The sequence below is a fragment of the Ictidomys tridecemlineatus genome, chromosome 2 (genome assembly GCF_052094955.1).
Source record: "Ictidomys tridecemlineatus isolate mIctTri1 chromosome 2, mIctTri1.hap1, whole genome shotgun sequence".
Lineage (NCBI taxonomy): Eukaryota > Metazoa > Chordata > Mammalia > Rodentia > Sciuridae > Ictidomys > Ictidomys tridecemlineatus.
The window spans coordinates 4,983,929-5,005,731 of record NC_135478.1 but is presented as its reverse complement, the minus strand read 5'-3'; the positions used below and the strand labels follow the sequence as shown (position 1 = coordinate 5,005,731).

The 21,803-nt window shown below is 56.5% G+C and overlaps 2 protein-coding genes across 4 annotated transcripts; one reads left to right on the top strand and one right to left on the bottom strand.

The window, feature by feature from the left end:
- Window positions 1-1,492: 1,492 nt before the first annotated feature.
- Lrrc8e (leucine rich repeat containing 8 VRAC subunit E) lies at window positions 1,493-8,755 on the bottom strand. Its single transcript, XM_005332129.5, has 3 exons — window positions 8,599-8,755; window positions 5,453-5,595; window positions 1,493-4,712 (listed from the first exon to the last, which is right to left on the bottom strand). The coding sequence occupies exons 2-3, from the start codon at window positions 5,588-5,590 to the stop codon at window positions 2,463-2,465; spliced, it is 2,388 nt and encodes a 795-aa protein (XP_005332186.1). The 5' UTR covers window positions 5,591-5,595; window positions 8,599-8,755; the 3' UTR covers window positions 1,493-2,462.
- A 5,536-nt stretch (window positions 8,756-14,291) lies between these two features.
- Prr36 (proline rich 36) lies at window positions 14,292-19,492 on the top strand. 3 transcript variants are annotated; one of them, XM_021730960.3, is made up of 6 exons: window positions 14,292-14,384; window positions 15,304-15,578; window positions 15,684-15,783; window positions 16,231-16,343; window positions 16,431-18,518; window positions 18,651-19,492. In XM_021730960.3, the coding sequence occupies exons 2-6, from the start codon at window positions 15,311-15,313 to the stop codon at window positions 19,160-19,162; spliced, it is 3,081 nt and encodes a 1,026-aa protein (XP_021586635.2). In that variant the 5' UTR covers window positions 14,292-14,384; window positions 15,304-15,310; the 3' UTR covers window positions 19,163-19,492. The 3 variants fall into 3 exon arrangements, with proteins under 3 accessions (XP_021586635.2, XP_077891241.1, XP_040146471.2); XM_078035115.1 differs by lacking the exon at window positions 14,292-14,384 and adding an exon at window positions 14,417-14,741; XM_040290537.2 differs by lacking the exon at window positions 14,292-14,384 and adding an exon at window positions 14,916-15,021.
- Window positions 19,493-21,803: the final 2,311 nt, after the last annotated feature.

Genomic DNA, 21,803 nt, shown 5'->3' with positions numbered 1-21,803 from the left:
AGGCGCTGTGTGTAAACCCACGTTTATTTAGTGAACGGTGTGTGGGGTAAACGGCGCACGTGCGTAAAGAGGTGGGGACGCGGTCGCGCGCTCGGCTTCTACTGAGCGAGTGCACTAGCTGTCTGTCTCCTGTGGTTGCCGTAGCAGTGCGTTTTCATCTCCTCGCTCTTCCCGACCCGAGTCGGGTCCTGGCAGCCGCACCCTCACGGAACTGGCTTCCTCCTCAGTGCTTCATTAGGATCCTGTTATGCTTAATTGCGGACTGGACGCCCGCTGGCGTGCGGTGCGGCCTCCTCACCATAATTACGCATCCTTGGGAAGCCCTTTCCATTTCAACTAGTCCCAGCAAGCTCAGGGTTGGACAAGACCTGGCGGGAGGCAAGGGCTCTGGAAATCCAGCCGGGTGACTTCTCACCTCGATGACAGGGCCAAGGTCAAGGCCAAAATTCCTGGCCACACTAGCATGGGACCTTCAGACGTGCCACCCCCATCTGTCCCGCTTCAGGACCTCCAGAATTAGTGTGGGCCCTGGGGTTACGTGCTTCTGTCTGATGCCCTCCCCCCGCCCCCCAGCCTAGATAGATCCTTTTAAGGGGTAAGGTGGGTGCTGGGGAAATGCCCCTGTCTGAAGCCCTGGGTCCCTCAATAGCAGCTTGTGTCTGCTCTAAGGTGCCAGGGGAAAATCGACATTTTGCAGGCACTTGGCAAGTGGCCAAACCCACGAGGTGAAGCGGTGCCAAGTGCCCTACTCACTCTGGAGTCCAACACGGGAACACCTTGGGATGGGCTTTGAAGGCTTCAGACTCCTGGTGACGACTTGAGGGTGGAGCAGACACTCAAACGTGGATTTAAGAGGATAAAAGGAAAGGGATTCTCTGGGAAAACATCCAGGCAGAAGACACCACCAGATTTTTCCTTCTGATGGGAGAAGGTCTCTACCTTGCCCTCTTGAGCCCCTTTGGTGCCTCTCCTCCTAGGACAGAGGCATCCTTGATTCTGGCAGATAGGTGTAGCCACTTAGTTCTGTGAAATAGGTCTAGACTTAGGTCGGTGGTGGTGACTTGGTGGTGACTTAGAACAAAGTATCCTGCGCGGAAAGGAACATCAATCAGATGCCTGTGGCGGAAACGCCTGTCAATCAGCCAGATCTCCTGACTAATGCCTGTCAATCAGCAGGATCCCCTGGCCAATCCTGGAGTTCAGCCAACTCCCCTGACCAACTCCAAGGGGGCAAGGGACCCTAAAAACACCTTTTCCTGTCCCAAGCCCTTCCCTTCCTGCTGTAAGCCCCATAAAAGTCCAGTCTAGTCAAGCTCCCACGCAGTTTCTCCTCAGACCCTTCTCCTGTCCTCTCTGTGGGTCTGATGGAGTTCTGCCCGGGAGTGATATCTCAATAAAGCCTCGTTCAGCTGCCTTTTTAAATCTGCCTCCTTTGGTCGCTGCCCACCTCGCCTGATCTGACATAGACAATATCAGGAGTGTACATAAAAGATCAGAATCATGATTATTTATTAAGCACCCAAAGGTACATGTCCCCCCACCCAGGGAACATCCAAAAAACAAAGCCCTTGCCTGTCCTCAGAAGAATGTAGACTCCACAGCAGGTGTTGGCCAACCTTAGGAAGTCCATGAATAGTCCTCTGGGGGAACTGTCAATTGCCTGAGGTGGCTGGCAGAGTTTTGCATGTGCGTGACAGGAGCGGTTTTTTTCCTAAGGAAGGAGGTGCCCAGCTTTCACTAGGTTCTCAAAGGGCCAGAATCTCAAAGTGGCACAGAATCTAGACATTCAGGTAGCTATTCTTTAGGTTAGTGTTTCCATCATAGAGGCTTAGGACTACCTGCATCATAATTACTTAGCATGCTTATTTATTAGCAGGTCCCTGGCCCCCACCCAAGCTCCTGAATGAGTCTTTCAAGGGTGGGGCCTGAGATGTTCTGTTTTGTCCTAGCCCCTCAGTTGATTTTGGCACATAGCCAGATAGGAGGACGATTGTTCTTGGTACACATGTCTGTAGCAAAGGACTCATAAATAAAGACTTAGCATCAAAGTTGGGGAGCTGGTCCCTTGTGTCTGTGTCCTCTCCTTGGGAGAGAACCCCAGATGTAAGCTGCTTGTTGGTGGTGGGAGGGTTGGAAATCCCATCGGGATGTGTCCCCACTCCCACATGTGACACTAATTGAGCTGGAATGTCCAGAGGGAGGGCATGCCAACCAGCCAAAGATACAGGTGTGGCTTTTGTCTGAGAATTCTTGAGTTAATCCTTCTGTATGGGGTTCCACCCCAAATCCACAACTTCCTGTGTCTCTCTAGACAAACCAGTCCCAGGATTTTTCCTGGACCCCACAAAGCTGACATGTCTGCCTCTCCTCTCCTGGCTGGACCCAGTGGCCCTTTCTCATGGAAGAAGGTGCTAGGGCAGAAGCATCCAAAGGCCTCTGCCTCCACCTTCTCCACCGTGTCTTCATTCCTCCTCCATCCTCTCCCGCACCTCTGCAGGAAGACCCTCATAAAGGGTATCCTCCACCAGCAGTCCCGCCTTCTTGAGTCCCGTGCAGCTGCCGAGTTCTTCTGGCAGTGCCTCCAAACGGTTGCCCTTGAGCTCCAGGCGGCTGAGGGCCCTGAGGGCAGCAATGTGGGGTGAGAGGTGGCTCAGGTGGTTGTAACCCAGAAGCAATGTCCGAAGCTTTCGGCAGAAGAACAGCTCCTCTGGCAAGGCCTCGAGGGCATTGTAGGAGAGAGCCAGGTGCTGCAGGTTCTGGAGGAGACCCACCTCGGGTGGCAGGGAACGCAGCCCATTGTGCGACACATCCAGCAACCGGAGGCCAAAGCACAGGCCGAGCTGAGTCGGCAGGGTCTCAAGCTTATTGTGGCTGAGATAGAGCTGCTCAAGGCTCCTGAGCTTCCGCACATGCTCGGGGATATAGGCAATCTGGTTGTGCCACAGCCTGAGTGTGACCAGCTTCCGACAGTGCTGGAAGCTAAGGATCTCCTCGATGGACCGCAGATGGTTGTCTTTGAGGTCCAGCTCCTGCAGCGCACCTAGGCTGAAGATGGCATGGGGGATGCGCTCCAGCCCGCAGGCCACCAGCTCCAGCTCCCGCAGTACCACCAGCTTCTTGAGGCTGTTGAGGGCAAGCAAGCGGGCCCCGTCATTGTGCAGACTGAGCCGCTGCAGGTGCCCTGCCACATCAGTCACGCTGGCTGGCACCTTCCCGGCATTGCTGCGTAGGGACAACACTTTGAGCTGCTTCAGCTCCCGGAGGCTCTCAAGGGTGGCAGCCCGAGCCAGCTCTGGAGGAAACAGTCCCTCTAGGTGTAGCTCCTCCAAGCCACGCAGCCCGAACACCCAAAGGGGCACTTCGCGGAGCTCTTCGCATTTGACGCGGATCACCTTCAGGCGGTCCCGCAGAAAGATCTGGGAGGAGAAGGGCAGCCGGGCAGGAGAGTGGAGCAAGCTGAGCTCCTGAAGGTGAACCAGCTGCGAGAGGCCCGGGGGGAAGGTGATATCACAGATGGCCTCCAGCCGGAGCGCCTCCACCTCACTGAGCTCGAAGACAGTGTCCGGCAGCCCAGGGAGCATGCAGAGGGCCAGCTCCAGCCGGCCCCACGCATTGCGCTGCAGCTTCTGCCGAAGCTTCTCAGGCGTCCACTCGTGGTTGAGGTTGAGTTGCTTCAGGCGGCTCTCACTGACCTCTGAGAGGAAGACCGCGAAGCGCTTGGAGTAGAGCGAGTCATACTGGTCTATGAGGTGCAGCATGAAGGCAAAGTCGTTCTTGACGTCAGGGATGTCGTTCATGCCTGTCTCTTCCCGCACAGAACGGAAGGAGTACTCCTTGAGGGGCCGGTGGAATAGCCAATAGAGGGTGTACAGGCAGGTGATGCCATAGACGCAGACGAAGGAGATGTAACAGAAGGCCAGCTTGGAGAAGAGGTGGGCCTTGGTGTGGTTGCAGCAGAAGCTGGCATACCCGGTGACTTCTGAGGTCTCCACCCGACAGGCCACCAGAAAACTGATCTTCTCCACATAAACCAGGTTGTAAACCAGGATGGCTAAGAACTTGCAGACTTTGAGCACCGTCTGCCGGATGTACATGGTGTAGAGGATGTCACCCTCTTCCACGTGCACTCGGAATTTCTTGACCTTCTCAAACAGGGCTTTGGCCTGCTCGCCCTCCTTTTTGTCCAGCAGGGTGACGGCAGGAGGTTCAGTCACCACCTTCTCAGGCTCTGCCAGCACCTTTTCCTTCTCTCCCTCACCTGTCTTCCCTGTCCCTGTCCCCGCTGTGGTCACCACGGTCGCTGCAGCCCGCCCCGCAGCCGGGCCCTTGTGGTTCTCTCCAGAGACCTCAGACAAGGCCCGTGTGGTCCACGGTGAATCAAAACACTTGCCCAGGATGGAGATGAAGTGTTCGATCTTGGAGCTGGTGCCAGGAAACTTGAACCAGAAGCTGGTGCAGACCATGAAGATGAGTGTGTGGATGACCACGAGGTAGGGAAAGTACTTGGCGTACCAGTGCAGGGCGGTCTCGTAGCACAGCTGGTTGATGAAGCTGTACTGCTGCAGGTCCAGGTTGTTCTTGAGGCCGCTGAGCTGCCGGAGACCTCCCATCTGCTCAGAGACCCCCCGAGGCAGTAGCTGCCGGCACGGAGCCTCTGATAGGTTCTCCCGGGGTTCATGACTGGGCAGACAGATGATCTTGTCCTGTGTCACCTGAGAATGAGGAGGTGGCAAAGCAGTGTTGGGATCATGAAGCAGGGGGCAGGGGACAGAAGCAGGCTGAAGGTGAGAGACCCTGGTCCTAGACCCTGGCCAGCTGGCTGTCTGTGGGGGTGGGTGCCAAACCTCCACATCGGTCCTTGTCTGAAAAAAAGGAGTTGAGTTGGATTGTGTCCCTCCCCTCAAAAAGATGTTGAAGTCCTCAACCTCCAACCCCTTGTGAATGTGGCCTTCTTTGGAAAAGGGTCTTTGCAGAAGTAATCAAGATGAGGCCGTGAGAGCGAACCCTAATCCAGCAGGACCATGTCCTTATAGAAAGGGGACATTTTGACATAGACACAAGGAGAGTGCCACAAGATTTCAGGGCTGCCAGAGCCTAGGAGAAAGATGGGCACAGATTCTCCCTCACAGTCCTTGGAGGAACCCGGCTGCCTCAGCACCTTGGTCTCTACTGCCCTCTAGGACCAGCTGCACCGTAACAAGTTTCTGCTGTTCAAGCCACTCGGTCTGTGCTACTTGATGTCAACAGTCTTACCAAAGTCAGCAACTGCAGTTCTTTCTAGATTCCAGGGATAGACAGAGTGTTGTGAAAGCAGGGGACACCTCAGGAGGACTCAGAGGCCACCCCCAGTGGAGGAGGGGAGGTAAGGGGCCAGAATCGGTCTGCAGGCGGGCAAGGGCTTGACAGGAAGGCTTCTAGTGCGGCCTTGCCCCTCGATGGCCCGGTCCTTTACCTGGAGGGTACAGCCAAAGACCCCAATCATGAGCATCGCTATGGTGAGGTACTCGGCCAGCACGTCCCACCAGGGTTTGAGCACCTTGAACGCTGGCTGCTGTTCCGCAAATTGCTTGAACTCGGCCACGGGGATCATCTTGCCTACAGCAAACAGGGAGACAGTGTAGAGATCATGAGGAAGGGGTGTCTTCCTGGCAGGGGGGCAGACACAGCCTGTGCTCCCTGACAGGAGCCATGTGCCCAGCTTCTCCTCTTAGGTTCCCCCCTGCCAGACCCCACCTCCTTCCCAGAGCCAGGGCTCCAGATCTTGCTGTTTCTCCTGCCCTGATCTGACTCTGTAGCCCTCTCAGAGCTCAATAGGGACAGTCCACAGGGTTCCTGTCCCCCGGCCTTCCCATGTGGCCTTCTCCCCAAACCCAGCATGTCCCTCCCACCCTTGATGCTGGAAGCCCCAAAACACCCACTTGGGGCTGCCTGACTCCAGCCTAGAATCTCACTGCCACCGGGCAGGAGAGCGCCCCACAGCTCAGGACTTCCGGGGTGTGGGTCCCCCACCCCCTCCAGGGGTGCTCCTGGGCACCACCTCCAACCTCCAACCTGAAAAGCCGGCTGGCAGCCTGGCTGGAACCTGGCTGGAACCTGGCTCTGCTCTGGTTACCAGGGCCCCCGGGGTTAGGGAGTGGCCCAGCCAAGGTAGTCAGCCCTGGGGGTGGTGTGTGACCAAGACACCAGAGTTTCTAAGGGGGCTGTACCCAGCACCTGAGGTACAAACTAGAGACTGGGCTCTGTGAGGGAGGGGAGTGTTGGCTTGGCCAAGGGTGGAGGGCCACAAGTGGAATGCTCCCCGGTGACACCTACAACTGGCAGGGAGCTGCACTGCCAGGCTCCTGGCTTCCGGCCCACTCCTCTGTCCCTGGCTTCCTTTTGGACCAAGGTATCATTACTGCAATACAGTCTGGCCAGCCCAAGTCACAGACGGGGGTGAGGGGCACAAAGCTGGCACGTCACCCTTTGAGGCAGGCAGCCACTTGCCACGGCTGGGGGGAGGAGAGCGCAGGGGTCCTTAGGCAGCTCACCCTTGCCAGCATCGGAGCTTACCCATCTCCATCACCTCTCTCTTAAGCAGGCTTCTAAGAGTCTCCTGTCCCCATCCTGTCACTGGGCACAGGCTGGATTAGGTAGAGAAGGGAAGCCCTGGCTCTTGTCTCATCCCTCAGCCAACTGTGCTCATACCTCCCCATGTCCCCAAAGGTTTTGTAATGACTTCTGAGTGATAAAGTCAGGGTGGGGATGATGACATGGAATGCAGGTTTGCCCACCAGCCTGAGGGCTGGCAGTGCCTCACCACAACTCCCTTCGTTTCCTCTGAGGCTAACCCACCTTCATATGGGGGGTCTGCAGGCAAGGAGGTGCCCAGGGTCTTCCCGCACATTCTGGACACTCATGCCCGCCCCATTCACCAGAGTGCAGGATCCTCTCACAGGGGCCCATCCCCCACGCTCACTAACACTCCCAGGCCTTCCCCGAAAGCCAAGGAAAAATATTTCCAGCCTTCATCAGTAGCATCTATTCCAGAGAAAAGCCCAAGCAGCTCAGCAACCTCAGGGAATGACTGTACATGGTAGCCACCAAAAGGGACACCTGGGGACATTTTGGAGCACACACATTTGTGTATGAGGGAAGACCCAGAACAAGGGAGCTATAACATCAGTGTTGAGTTCCAGCCACTCGCCCAGGGTGGCCTTTGAGGAATGCTGTTTCCTTGCTGGGGACAGTGGCAGCAATGCCACCCACATACGTGGTAGGAACCAACTCCTTGTCCTGGTCACCATTCAGGACCCGCCTCACATTGATGTAAATTTCACCCCCTGCCTGCCCACCCTCCTGGGTGTACAACCACAGGCAAAAGGACAGAAACCCTCAGGGTCCCCTTGGACTTCTCAGTGACTCCAGGGGAGGCGGATGAATGGAGGCGGATGCAGGGGATTATCATTATCCGTCTCCATGACTCAAACCTGTTGGTCCCAAACCTGCCATTAAATTTCCGCAGACACCAGGGTGCCCCCCCCCACGTCTGAGCAGAGCTGGTGGCAGAACCCAGAAAGAGGGGCTGATGGAACTGGGGTAGGGGCAGAAAAAAAAAAAAATGGCAATGGAGACCACGCTCAATGTGTGCCATCAGATGTTCTCAGCGCGTCATCTCTCCCGACTTGGAGAGCTTGGGTGCTGGGCTCTTGTTTTCCAGACTTGGAGGAGAGATGTGACTTGCCAAGGTTTCCATCCCAATCCCCTCACCTGTCTGCTTGACGGCCCTCAAAGCTCTGTCTCAGGAAGGCACCTCCCACAGTGATATGGCATCTCCACAAAAAGAACCCTGAAGGGGTGTTCCAGGAGGCCAGGATGGGGGTCTCACCATCTAGGACCACCAGGCCCCTCTCCTGGGCCTCACTCCTGCTCCCTGTCCCTGGGCCCCTCCGGCCTCTTGCCTCCTCATGATGTGGTGGTCAGTTTCCTACTGCTGGAGTAGAGGTGGGGGGTGGCGGGAGGCAGACCCCTCCTCACCCACAGCCAGGAAGAAACAGCAGGCTTTCCGCCTTGAAGAGCACAAAGTTCACCTCCTGCTTTTTTCTCAAGGGGAACTTGAGGTGGGGAATGGGGGAGCATGGCCCACTTAGCAGATCTCTGGCCAGCCTGTGGACTCAGCCCACCAGCACAGTTTCCAAGCTTCCCTTGCAGGAACTCGGGGTCTGGGGAGTGTTGATGTTCAAAAATCTCAGAAAGCCGCTGGTGCGCACGCACCCCCAGTGGAAAGGCTCTGGGGCTTTGAGAAACTCGCTGGGACAAGTTGTCTGACCTCTCAGTCACCAGCCCCAGTACAGGGTATGGAGATCGCGACCCCCGAGGTCGACCCCTGACGGTGGAAGATTTCCTTACTTGGCTGGGTCTGCCTGGTTCCCAGGACAGGCGACCTTGGGGCCTGCCTCTGTTTGCGCACCCACCCGCCAGCTCCCGGTGTGTCCCGGACGTCCCGCCCAGGCCACAGAGTCTGCAGCACCTGAGCGATCCTCCCTCCGCGGGATTCCAGCGCCAGTCCGACCCCCACCTGGCCATCCCACGCCCGCGGGCGGGGAGCCCCTTACTCACAGCTCCTGGGTGGACGCTGGGCCCAACTCCTAGGTCTCTGGGAGCGGAGCAGCCCGGACTCCCGCAGAGTTCCCGGGCGGGTTCGCCTGGGTGAGTCAGGGCGAGCGGGCGGGCCAGGAGCCCGAGAGCCGCCCCGCCCCGCCCCGCCCCCGGACAGCTCGGCCCGCCTCGCTGGTCCTCGCGGCTGCGGGCGCCACACGATCGCCGACAGGCGAGGGGTCGTCATCCTGCTCTGCCCAGGTGGGCACAGAGCCGACCCCAGCAGGAGGGGCTTTAGGAGTCTGCAGTCCAGCTGCAAGGAGGGAAACTGAGGAAACGGGACGTCCTGGGCTCTCAAAACTACGTTACGGTCGTCTTTCTGGACAGGTGTCAGCAATGGGTGGAAAAGTTTCCCCCAACCCTTACTGAAGGCGCTGCCAGTTGGCCTCGAAGCAGACCAAGACACAGGTGACCGGAGTCTTCAGATGGAAGATGGCTCCTTTTTGAGGAGCAGAGGAGAGGGGGCCCCTCTTCTGTTCTGGCCTTGGGGTAGGAGTTGGGCCTAGCCCAAAGCAGCCAGCCCAGTGGGGGTCCTAGCCTGACTGTCCCTGTCCAGGCTTGTGGCCCACCCTCGGGGAAGTTGGGGCAGGCTGCTCCCAGATCCTGGGGGCTGCAGGGAGGGGCCAGAGAACTCTGGTAGCTGGGGAGGGTGTTCTGGTCTGGGAACCCCACTTCTGGAAACCAAGACTTTGCCTTCCCACCACCACCCTAACCATGCCGTCACCTAGTGGGGAGCCTGGCCTGGGTCACAGAATAGCAAATCAGGCAGACCTCTCTCTTAGACCTGGAGGCGGCCAGGTTTGAACTTTGATCTACTCTTGGTCTTAAAATCCCTTCCCCAGGGAAAGCCCATCAGCCCCTCCCCCATGGAGGAAAAGAAAATGTCTGAGACCGCCTGAGGCATTTAGAGCCAGGATCACCGAATCAAAGGCCCTCTGGGTACTACCGCAGGCAGTCCAGAAACTTCTTGGGTGCTCATTAGATTCTTTGTTTTTTTGTTTTGTTTTGTTTTTTTGGTGCTGGTGATGCAACCCAGGGTCTCACCTGTGCTACTCAAGCCACTCTTCTGCTGAGCTACATCCTAGACCCAGACATCAAGTACACAAACAATTGCGGGAATAAGATAGTGCCAGATAGTGCTGTAGTTATAAAAAATCAGGCTGAATCAGTGGCCCTGGAAAAAGTGTTCTGAGGACCTCCTGGAGGCACCGACCTTTCAGAAAGGTAGTCCTTGGGATCCATGCCCCGGAGGTTTGTTTGCAATCTATGCAAATGCTTCTCCCCTTGTGCAAGAATCCTAGTCAGTGGAGTTCCAGCCCTAGTCACTTGGCTTTTGCTTCCTGCTGGCCCTTGGAATGGTGCCTGACACAGCCGGCATTAATAATTGATTGATGGATGTGTGATTAATGGAAAGTTGTCTTGGTTTGATCTCCTCCAACCTCACACTCGGAGAGGAGGAATTTGATGCAAATAGTTTATCTGGCAGGTGATCCTGGGGATAAAGCAGTAGGGAAATGAGAAAGTGAGACTGGGAGGAGCAAGAAGCCAGTTTATTGTTAATGAGGATAAAAGGCTGGATAGTGCTGTGGGCAGTCTGAAGTCCACTGTGCTGGGGGAAATCTAGGAGATGATGGAGACACCTCCAGGTTCTTCCACCAAAGAAGTGAGGGAATTGGAAGTATCTAGCCACCAGCCCATCTGTCATTGAGAGCTGTTCTGGAGACTAGCCCTTTGGCCCTCCCTGGGCATGGGCTCTGAGAGTGCTCAGGGACACTGATAGGACTGCAGGGGACCTGCTGCAGTTGCAGATGTCTGAATGGAATGGCTGGGTTGTAGGTCAAATTCTAAAAATGCCTTCCAAGTGTTCTATGGGAAGCTCCCACTTCGCAATCCCATTCCTATGGCAACTTACCTAATGGTAATATCCAGCTTTTAAAAAAATTGGTAAAATACACATAATGTGAAATTTACCATCTCCAGTTTCTAAGTGCACAGCTCAGGGGCATGGAAGACATTTATATTCTTGTGCATCCGTCCCCACCATCCACTGCCAGGCTCTTGTTCATTTTGAAATTAACTCTCCCTTCCCCTCCCCGAGCCTTCACACCCGGCATTCTACTTTTTGATTCTATGAATGTGTCTATTTTAGGGACCTCATAGAAGTGGAATCATACAGTATTTGTCCTTTTGTGACCGATTTCACTGAGCACAATGTTCTCAGGGTTCATCCACATTGTAACATGTATCAGAATTTCCATCTTTTTAAAATTTTATTTTTTTATTTTTTTATCTCCGCCCCTGTCTCTGGTACTAAATATTGAATCCAGCCACACTTTACCATGGTCCTTTTTTAAAAAAAACTTTTGATTTTTTTTTTTTCGTACAGGGGGCGATTTAAAAACAGGGTCTCGGGGCTGGGGATGTGGCTCAAGCGGTAGCGCGCTCATCTGGCATGCCTGCGGCCCGGGTTCGATCCTCAGCACCACATACCAACAAAGATGTTGTGTCCGCCGAGAATTAAAAAATAAATATTGAAAAGTTTAAAAAAAAAAAAAAAACAGGGTCTCAACTGAGTTGCTTAGCAGCACCTTGCTTTTGCTAAAGCTGGCTTTGAACTCACAATCCTCCTGCCTCAACTTCCTGAGCCACTGGGATTACAGGTGTGTGCCACTGTGCCTGGTGGAAAAACCTTTTAGATTTTGAGACAGAGTCTTGCTAAATTGCTGAGGCTGGCCTCAAATTTGTGATCCTCTAGAGTTAGCTTCCCCAAAGCAGCTAGGATTACAGGTGTGCACCATCATGCCTGGCAGAATTTTCTTTAAAACTGAATAAAATCCCATTGTATGGATGGACCACATTCTGATTATTCTGTTTACACTTGGCTATTGTAAATAATGCTGCTTATGGTGGGGGGTACAATCTCCTTAAATTGTCATTTGCAATTCTTTTTTGTAAGTCCTGGATTGGAATTGCTGAATCATGTGGTATCTATTTAATGTTTTGAAGAACCTGTATACTGTCTTCCACAGGGGCTGCACCATTTTACGCTCCCACCAAGAGCACACAAAGATTCCAGTATTTCCACATTCTCAAGAATACTTGTTATTTAATACCCTAAGATTTTGTAAATGTGAATTTCACAGATCTGTTTCTGAGTAACTAATTTCCCTTAAATTTTACAGTTTATAACAAGTGTTTATTATTTCACATAATTTCTGAGGGTCAGTAACCTGAGAGTGGCTGTACTGGGTGGTTCATTTAACCTCCCCGCCCCCCCCCCCCAACCATCCTTAAGCAAGCCATGATTTGCTTTCTGTCACTATAGGTTAGTTTGCATTTTCTAGAATGTTCTCTAAATGCAATCATAGAGTGCGTGTGTGTGTGTGTGTGTGTGTGTTCTTTGTCATGCTTTTCAGATCAGTTACTATTTTCACCAGTATTCTGTGTTGTTGTCTTTGTTTAATTGTTGAGTCCTATTCTCTTGCAGGCGTACTTTAGTTTGTGTTGTTTATTCTCCTGGCTGTGTTGAGACTGGGTCTTCCTACGCTGCCCAGGTTGGCCCAGATCTTCTGGGCTCAAGTGATCCTCCTGTATCAGCCTCCCAGGAGTTGGGTCTACAGGTACATGCCGCTGCACCTGGCTCCGTTCCCCTGTTCATCGACACTTGGGGAGTGTTTTTATAGGAGAACAGAGTCCAGATCCCAGCTGAATACAGGGTGGGGTCAATGTAGCCTTGGAGGATCCCCTGCATCACGGTCAGAAGGCAGGAGATCAGGCCTCTGGCAGGTGGCAGTGATCCAGAAGGGGAGTGCTGTTGGAGATGGGTGAACCGGGAGCCAAGCTGCTGTCATGCCACAAGTGGCTGACATAGGTGACAATCAGGAGACCTGGGGAGGGGGTAAGGCCTAGAATGATCCAATCAGGAGGATAAGGCAAGGCATTCAGTTTTCTCCCCCCCCCCCATACTGGGAATTGAACTCAGAGGGGCTTAGTCACTGAACCACATCCCCAGACCTTTTTTATATTTTATTTAGAGACAGGGTCTCACTGAGTTGCAAGTGCCTTCCTAAGTTGCTGAGGCTGGCTTTGAACTCGGGATCTTCCTATCTCAGCCTCCTGAGTCACTGGAATCACAGGCATGCGCCACCACACCCGGCTAAGGGCATTCAGTTCTGAGCTTGCCATCTTTCTCTTTCTTCCATCTTTGGAAATTCAGATGGGCACCAAGCTTGAATGGAGAAAGCTCAGTCTCCTACTTCTAGCCACACCCTCATAAAGAAGCCCTCTGAGTTCCAGAAGATGGATTGCTCATGTCTCTGTGCATGCGTGCATAGTGCATACCCGTGTGCAGTGGTGCATGTGTGAGCATGCATGTGTGCACATGTGACAGGGAGCTGATTCTGTGGGATGGGGTGAAGAGGGGCTGTGAGCCGGGAGGCAGGAGGCACCAAGGCAGAAAAGCACAACATGGAGAGAGAACTTGGCTGATAGAGGTGACAAAGCCTCAGATACAAGGGGAGGTTCATCAGGAGGTCAGCACAGGGCAGCTGAGAATGGCCATTGCCTGCTTTAGTCTACACCCCCTTGATTAGAGAAAATTTTTGAGATATCCTCAATTTAATTGAAAGGGCCAGAGAGTGGAGGAGGAGGAGAGATAAGGGAGTTAGTAAGTTAACAGTGGTCCCCAAACAACAAAACCATGTTCCTGAATGTAGGTTGAAACCTTTGCAAATCCCATTGCTACCCCTGGACACCACTTGCATCATGCTTACTATTCTGACCATTCTAGAAGCAGCAAGACTTTTCCCTTGTGGACTGACTTCCTATCGGAAAACTCTACATGATTTTGTTACCCTGTTCCTTTTATCTATAGCCATGAAAGTTCAGTGAAACAATTCATGCCTGCCTTCCCCCAATTTTTGGTAATAAAAAGGCTTTTATCTCTAGGTCCAGTGGACATACTGCCGACTTCTATCCAGCTCTGCTTCTGAAAGTTATGGGAACTTGTTCCAGGACCTTGTCCTTTTTCTGTCTAGCAATTGTAATGGCTCAAGAATCCTTTTATTTCAGAGGCCACTAGACCTCTCGAGTTTTGGTTGAACACCCTTCATGTCAATCTCCGCTGAGGCCCCTGTGCTGTCAGGTGAAGATAGCTGAAAGGACACCTCCCACTTGCTCAAGCTAGATTCAGGCAGTCGGAAAAGATGTCCTCAGATCCTTCATGCACTTGTTTTGATACCACTCAGCCCCTGGTAGTCTGGTCTCCCCAAAGCCCAAATCTGGTGGGAAGCCTTGGCTTCTGTGACCTAGAGCTGGGAGGGTGTGGAAATGGAAGAGCTCTGCCCTACAGAAGACTGGGTCACCATACTGTCACCATATCATACTCTCACCATACTGTTTTTCTTGTCTCTTTCCCATCCTTCCCTTCCTCCTCTTCCAAAAATCTGGGGTCTGCCTAGCATCCTCTAGTTTCCCAGGGCTGTGGTCTCCTAGCAACAAGACCTGTCCCACCTTAGCTAAAGGCTTTCATAGGGTCTGAGAAAAGCCTTGGGGTAGATTCCCCCAGACACCCCTGGGCGGCCAGGCTTCCACAGTCGCGAAGGCCACGACAGGGACCAGGGACACAGTGTCTGGATTGGTCGGTGGGCCAGAGGCGCGGTGGTCCCGCCCCCTTGTTGCCACGGCTCAGCCTATCCGCGTCCAGGCGGGCCTTGGTCTCCAGGTGGTTGGGGTGCTGGTCGGAGCAGGTGCGTGCGGGCAGGTGGGGAGGACTGGGGGTCCCCAAGTGATTTCCCCGCCGAGTCCCTCTCGTTGAATCTTTGGGGTCTTTAGGCGGAGTCGCGGAAATAGGCCTCCCTCTGACCAACGAGAGGCGGCCCCTTCCTCCGACGCGAGCCTCTCCCCACCCCTCGGCGCGCTCCCGGGTTTGGATCCAGCGCGCGCGCCCCGGGCTCCCCTCCCGCGGCCGAGGGGCGGGGCCCGCCAGGCTCCCCCGGCGCCGCCGCCTGCAGCCCCCTCCGCTGGCCTTCGGGCCGCTCGCGGTGCTCCGGCCCCGCCCCACCCCAGGCGACCCTCGGTGGAGCGGCGGGAGGCCGGAGCCGGAGGTGAGCGAGCCGCGAGCAGGTGGAGGGGCCGGGCGCGGGCCGGGGCCCGGCTGGGGGAGGGGGCGGGCCCGGGACGCGGCTCTTTGTCTCCGGTAGCCAGTTCGCGGGGCCGAGGGGCCGCTCTGTCTCGTGGCAGGTGCTGGCATCCCTGAGGGAGGATGGGGGATGGCGCTGGGGGACGGTGGGGAGACGGGGGCGTGCGTTCCGGACCCCCGCATCTGGACCCGTTGACTGCCCTCTCGGGCCGAGGCTGATCTTCTGGGTTCCCGCGGGGCCAAGGGTAGGGCGTGGATGTCGATGCGAGGGAGGGGAGGGGGCTGGGCGGGCCGCGTCGCTCGGCTCTGGGGAAAGGGGTTGGGTGGGACTCGAGCGCTCGGGTGAGCAGACCGGCTCGTGAGTGGGTGTGGGTGTGTGGGAAGGAAGGGGAACCAGGCCCGGCGGAGGCCTGCCCACCCCTGGGTGGCGATGCTGGGGAAGGGCAGCGAGGTGCGGGGGTCCAGATCCCAACAGGCAACGCAGGGGGTCAGGAGCTGGGATACTGATCCGACGGTCTCCTCATCAGGTGCGGGATGGACAAGAAGGACAAGGCCAAGGCTGGGGCTGCCGTGCGGACGCCGGCTTCTCGCCCTCCGGGTCTTGCGACCCCCAGGCCCCCAGGGTCTCCTCGACCTCCTCCCCCAGTCACCGCCGCAGCCCTTCGAGTTTTGGGAGCAACGGGAGCTATGGGAAGAAGGCCCCTGGCGGAACGAGGTGGGGGCGTCAGCGGAGCCGCTGTTCCCGAGGCTGCAGCCCGAGTGGCACCGACTCGGAGCGCTGGAGCAGGTCCGCAGAGCCCAGGTACCCAACTCCCTCAGTTCTGAGCCCATAACCCCACCCCGACCCATCCCTCTTGCTTCTGAGACTCCGTTCCAGGGCACCTTAACTAAAATTTTCTCCCTGCAGCCTCCAGGCCCGCAGCGGCTGGGAGAGGGGAAAGGGCCTCTGCCAAGACCCCAGGCCAGGGCTCTATCTCCAGCCCCGGGCGTGCCAGCGCGACAGTCAGGTAACTTGCCCCACCTCCTTAGTTCCCTAAGCAAGGGTTAGCGTCACCGTCTAAACTGCTATTAATTTCTTTTGTCTCTACAGAACTAGGGATGGAACCCAGGGACTCACACATGCTAGTCAAGCACTCTGCCACTGAGCTACATCCCCAGCCCTTTTTATTTTTCATTTTGAGACAGGGTCTTGCCAAATTGCTGAGGATGTCCTGGATCTTGTGATCCTCCTACCTCAATTTACCAAGTTGCTGGGATTAGGCTGTGTCACTTTGCTGGGCTGAACTTTCTAATGTTACACATGAGTTAGGGGCTTAGGAACGTTTGCACATAAATAGGTGCAAATTGGGTGAAAGTCATTTGGGGATGGCAGAGAGGGTATGTGCCCCATTTTACATTTGGGAAAAATGTAAATTTGGGAGGTCTAATAAAGAGCTGGTCCCTCCTGTCCCCAGGCCAGGCCCTGTTGGACAGAAGGGGCTCAGGCCTCCAGCTGAGGAACCTGTGGCCAGAGGAAAAACCCCAGAAGCACCCAAAAAGAGTGTCCTGAGCTCTGGAGCACGGAAGGGTATGTGATCTGGGATGAGGTGGTTCCTGGATGTGAGGGGGACTAGCCAGGAGGTATCTGGCACTCGGTTTTCTGCTTTGTCTCCAGACTCTTCAGGGCCCACCTCAGGAGCCTCCTCCCCAGCCATCGCCCGGAGGTCCAAGGCTATGGGCACAGAAGCAGGACTCCCCCGAACAGCTGCAAGTGCCCGGCCACGTCCTCCAACTGAGTTGCCCAGGAAATCAGTGAGCAGTGCAACAGAACACAGTACCACAGAGCCCAGCCCAGCCACCAGGAGGCGCCCCAATGCTGCTGGGAGCCTCCAAAAGCCAGCCTCTCGTCCCCTGGGCTCCAATGCTACTCCACTGTCCTCCCCAGCTCGTTCTGGGGCTTTGGCCCGTGGAACTCCGCGAGCTCCTGCACATTCCTCGCAGCCCAAGTCCAAAGGACTGCACACTCTACGCCCTCTGCAGGCCACATCAGCGAGAAAGGACGCAGCCTCAGTGCAGGGCCTGGTATCTCCTCCTTTGGCCACATCCTCGCCACCTGGTTCCACAGTACAACAGGCACCACTTCCCCAAGTCTCCGGGGCTCCCCTGCTGGCCACACTCCCTCCCTCTCCACCCACCACACCACCTCCACCTGCATTGCTGAATCTTCCTGCCACATCCTCCCCACAGGTCACGCCCCATTCACAGACACTAACTGGCCCGACAGCCACGCCCCTTTCTTTAGCCATGGATGCTCCACTCTCTTTGCAGACTCTCCCCTCTCCACCGGCCACACCTCCCCTGCAAGCTCCATCCACATGCCAGGATATAGCCTTTCCTCTAGAGGCCTCGGTCTCCCCGTTGCCCATGGCTACATCAGTTTCACCTCCTCTGCAGAATGTGCTTTCCACCCAGGCTTCGGCTTGGTCCCCTCTTCCGACTCCCTTGGCCACACCTCCTTTGTCTGCTCCTCAACCTTTAGCCATGGCCCCTCTACAAGCCCCTATTTCTCCACCAGTATCTCCACAGAATCCCTCCTCTCCCTTGACCATGCCCTCTCTGCCAGCCCTTTCCACTCTGACTGTGAGCCCTCCACTGGTCAGTCCTGTCTTGCCTCCGCCCTCTCTTCAGGCCAACCCCTCTACTTTGGCCATGCCTCCCTCACAAGACCCTTTTCTTCCGGTCACATCCCCTCTGCAGGATGCTCCCCTAGTTTCTCCCTCTCCTTTGGCCTCACAGCCTCTGCAGTCGCCTTCCTTTTCCCTGGGCACGCCCCCTGTGCAGGCCCCATCCTCTTTGATCACGCCCCCTTTACAGCCCTCTCCCTCTCTCTTGACCATGCCACCCATACAGGCCTCAACTTCTCTGGCCTCACCACCTCTGCAGTCCACCCCTCCTTTGGCTTCCTCCTTTCCGCAGGCCTCACTTTCTCTGGGCTCCCCTCTTCTGCAAGCCACACCTTCTTTCCTGCCCATTTCCCCGATACAAACCCAACCTTCTCTGACTTCGCTCCCTCTGCAGGCCCCTTCTCCCCCTACCACATACCATTTGCCCCTTCCCTCTCCTCCTTCCTCACCTCCTCTGAAGGCTCTTCTCTCTCCCTCTCCTCCTGCCTCACCTCTGCAGGTTCTTCTTTCTCCTCCCGCCTCACCTCCTCGGCAGGTTCCTCTGTCTCTCTCTGCCCCGCCCCCTCCACAGGTTCCACCTCTGGACTCTCCCCCTCTCTCTCCTTCAGTCTTGCCCACTCTGCAGGCCCCTCCCATAACCACGCCCCCTCAGCATGCCCCATCTCTGGCCTTGTCCCCTCTTCAGGCTCCTCCCTCTCCCGTGACCACGCCCCCACAGGCTCCGCCCTCACTGTCCTCACCCATTCTGCAGACCCCTGCCTCGCCCCCTCCACAGGTTCCACGCCGCCCCCCGACCCCAGGTCCAGATGCTTCCACTTCGGGTCCACGGCTGACCCTGGCACTGGCCCCCGCCGCGCCGCCGCCACCTTCTCGCAGCCCGTCCAGTACATTGAGCGGCCCGGACCTGGCCGGCCACAGTAGCAGCGCCACAAGCACGCCCGAGGAGCTGCGCGGCTACGACAGCGGGCCCGAAGGTGGCGCCGCAGCCTCCCCACCTGCAGACGCGGAGCTCGCAGCCTGCCACCCGGCCGCCTGGAGCCGAAGTTCGGCTCCACCACTGGCAATCCGCGGCGCGCCAGGTAAGGGAGATTGTGGGCCGGACCGGGCTGTGGGTGGGGCAGGAGGCGGGGCTCGCAGCTTGTGGGCGGGCCAGTTGGATTGGGGACCGAACTTCCAGCTCTCTCTGCTCAAGGTCTAATCTTTCCCGGCAGGATCGGCCCTGCCGTGGCCTCCAGTTGCCGGGCCTGGCTCAACTGATGGTCTGTGCACCATCTATGAGACGGAAGGGCCCGAGTCGGCGACTCCCACACCAGGAGCACTGGATCAGGGGCCCGAGTCCGGCGCTGGTGGTGGGAAGGCTGCGACGGGGTCCGGGACTGGGGTGTCTTCGCGGAGCCCAAAGCTTGCGCGCCTGGGCGAGCTGCCGCTGGGGGCGCTGCAGGCTAGCGTCGTTCAGCACCTGCTGAGCCGGACGCTGCTGCTGGCGGCGGCCGAGGGTACTGCGGGAGGCAGCGGCAGTGGTCCAGGGGGTGCGGGAGGTGGTGGTGTCACCGGGAGCTCCCGAGCTCCGCTCAGCGACGCCGAACTGGGCCGCTGGGCCGAACTGTTGTCTCCTCTGGACGAATCCCGTGCCAGCATCACTTCGGTCACCAGCTTCTCTCCAGATGACGTGGCCTCCCCACAGGGTGACTGGACTGTGGTGGAAGTGGAGACTTTCCACTAAGCCAGACGGTAGCCCCGCCAAACCACCCCTGTTTTAGGGTCCGCTCCTCCGGGTTACACCTCTTTGTCTTAGACCCCGCCCCCATTGCCCTGGAGCCCCTCTGTCGTTAGATTGATTTTAGTAGCCCCTAGTGTGGCAGTCTTTGGGACCAAGCTCCACCTCTATCTTTGGGGCCCACCCACACCCTTGGCCTAGGACCTCCCCTCGAGGCTACCCATTTAATCTAAGACGCGCCTCTGCTCTCCGTGAGTCCTGCCTTGCTCCCATCCCACGTCCTGAGCATTGTCTACTTGGTGCAGCCCGAGTTTGCAATAAAACCGGGACGCTGGAGTTTGTGTGCCCTTGATCTCGCCGCAGGGTCGGGACTTGGGGGGCCTCCGCAGAACCAGCGGGCAGCTGACCAGCGCGAGGGGTTCTGGCAGCTACCGGGGGGAGGTGGGAATTCTGGCTGAACCTCTTCACCGGAGGAAAAGAAGGGTCAGGAGAGGTGGGGCTGCCGCAGAGGAGCCTTGGTCACTCCGCGGTACAGGCCTACCCAAGTCCATGAACTTGTAGTTCTTTAGGTCCTACTTCTAGTTAGGCTCAAGAGGGGAGCGAACAGATGAGCGAATGCAATGCGTATCTATAGTGGAGAAGCGACTGAGCTCTCCCCATTCCTGGGTTAAAAGCGAGGAGGGTTGGCCCTCTTCCCACAGCGTACATCCCCTTACCTTATGCATCCTCTGGGTAGGGATTCCCCTACCCAGAGTAGGGCCTGGAGGCCGAGGAAGGGGTCCATTGGCGTCCTCTGTTCCCCTGCCACCTTCCTGACCCTGGGCACTCCGCCCTCCGTGACTGTAGTGCAGAAGGCAAACCAGCAGCCCGGCCAGGGGCTTAAAGGACACTTCTTGGATGTAGGGTGTTGGGCTGACTGACCTGGTTGGAGCCTGCAAGGAAGAAGTGGCCTCTGCCAGGGCTGGGTGGGAGATGGGCAGTCCTCACTGGGCCATTTTGTGCATCATAGCCCTATGAACATTCTTGCCCTGTGCCCTACCTGAGACATCCCCTGTCCCCTTGTGCTTCCTGCCCTGCACCCAGCCCAGACACTCCCATGCCCGATCCCTTCTAGCTCCACTCCAGGCCCTCCCACCTTCCCAAACACCTCTGCAAGGAGTTTCCCCTAGGCTTTTCCTCCTCAAGGGCCTCTGCTGGACACCCGGAATGATGGGGCAAAGGGACCTTTGGACCTGGTCTCTTTACTCCACCCAGTGACCAGGCCCTTGTCAGGAAAGATCACCAAGTTGTGTCTGTCCCTACCTCAAAACAGCTACCTCCCAGCCTGGAGTCCAAAGATAAATGGGCCCAGAGGGGCTGTGTTATCTCCACCCTGGGGAGCCAATAGTGAGTAGAATGGAAGGCCAGCCAGCTCCCTCATTCAGATAGTTTCCTCTCCAACTGGGCCCTGGTGGGAAACCAGAGTTTCTTGTTCTCAGACACTGAGACAAGCCCAGGAGAGGCCATATGCTGGGCAGCCAGGACCTGAAGGCCAGCCCCAGGAAAAGGCAGGGGAGAAGCTCCGATGGCTCCTCAGGAGCCCTGCTGTAGCCTGGGGAGATGACTGGGGTGGAGCCAGTTGTCCTGTGGGTAAATCTGGTAATGATGGTGTTGTCCCCGAGGCATCCCACGTGATGGGACAAGATGTGAACTTGGTGATCCTGGCATGCAAAGACTGACATGTCTGGCTGCCCAGCAGTCATCAGGTAGCAGAGGGGGCCATTTTTGGGGCCCTCACTGGTGCAGAGGGCAGGGCCTGGTTGTCATCTGCCCAGACCAAATAAGATTCTGCCCCTCTGCAGCCTTCCTTGTGATCCCCGCTTCGTCCCTCCACACACCAGCTGGGACTCCAGCTCAGCTTCATAGGAAGCCCCACAAAGGACTCTTGCCTCCTTGGGTCCTCTTCTCCCAGGTGCTTCCACCCACTCTCCCTACTGCCTGGCTTGGTGTGTCTCTGCACCAGCTTCTTCACTGACCTCCAAACACGCCGTCGTCTATCTGATGGTGTCCTTCTCCCCATGCCCTCAATTGGCTCCCACTGCCTTCAGTTCAAAGCCCCAATTCTCCATCCTAACCCAAGTAACTCCTTCCTTTTCTGGCCACACCCAAGTTTTCCTCTTTTTCCTGGGTATCCTGTCCCTTCCTTGCTGGTCCCAGTGACATCTAGCCTTCATGCTTTTGCCCTTGAAGAAAGCTCTGACATTGTCTCCTCCAGGAAGCCTTCCTTGATTTCCTCAAACTGGTGTCTATTTGGCACTTACCACATTAGTGGCAGTTCAATCTTCACCATACTTGAATAAGGCACAGGACAGAGCACCCTAGAAAGCATCTTGAAGTGTGTGCTGAATGAAGGCAACCAGATCCTGCTCTTCTGGAAGCTGGGCTTTCTGCTTGTGTCCCAGGGGAGGCCTCAGTGGGGGGTCATATCCTGTCCCACCTCTCCCACAGCCTTGCTCACACCAACCAGCGACCACAGATGATGCCCTTTCCTCTCCTGGCAACTGTGTTAGACTGCAGGAAGCTCTGGAGGGCAAGGACAGCACTGCCTCTCAGCTCTGTTGCTGGCCAGGGCCAGGGCACCTGTTGCTGCTGTAATCCTCTCCACCTC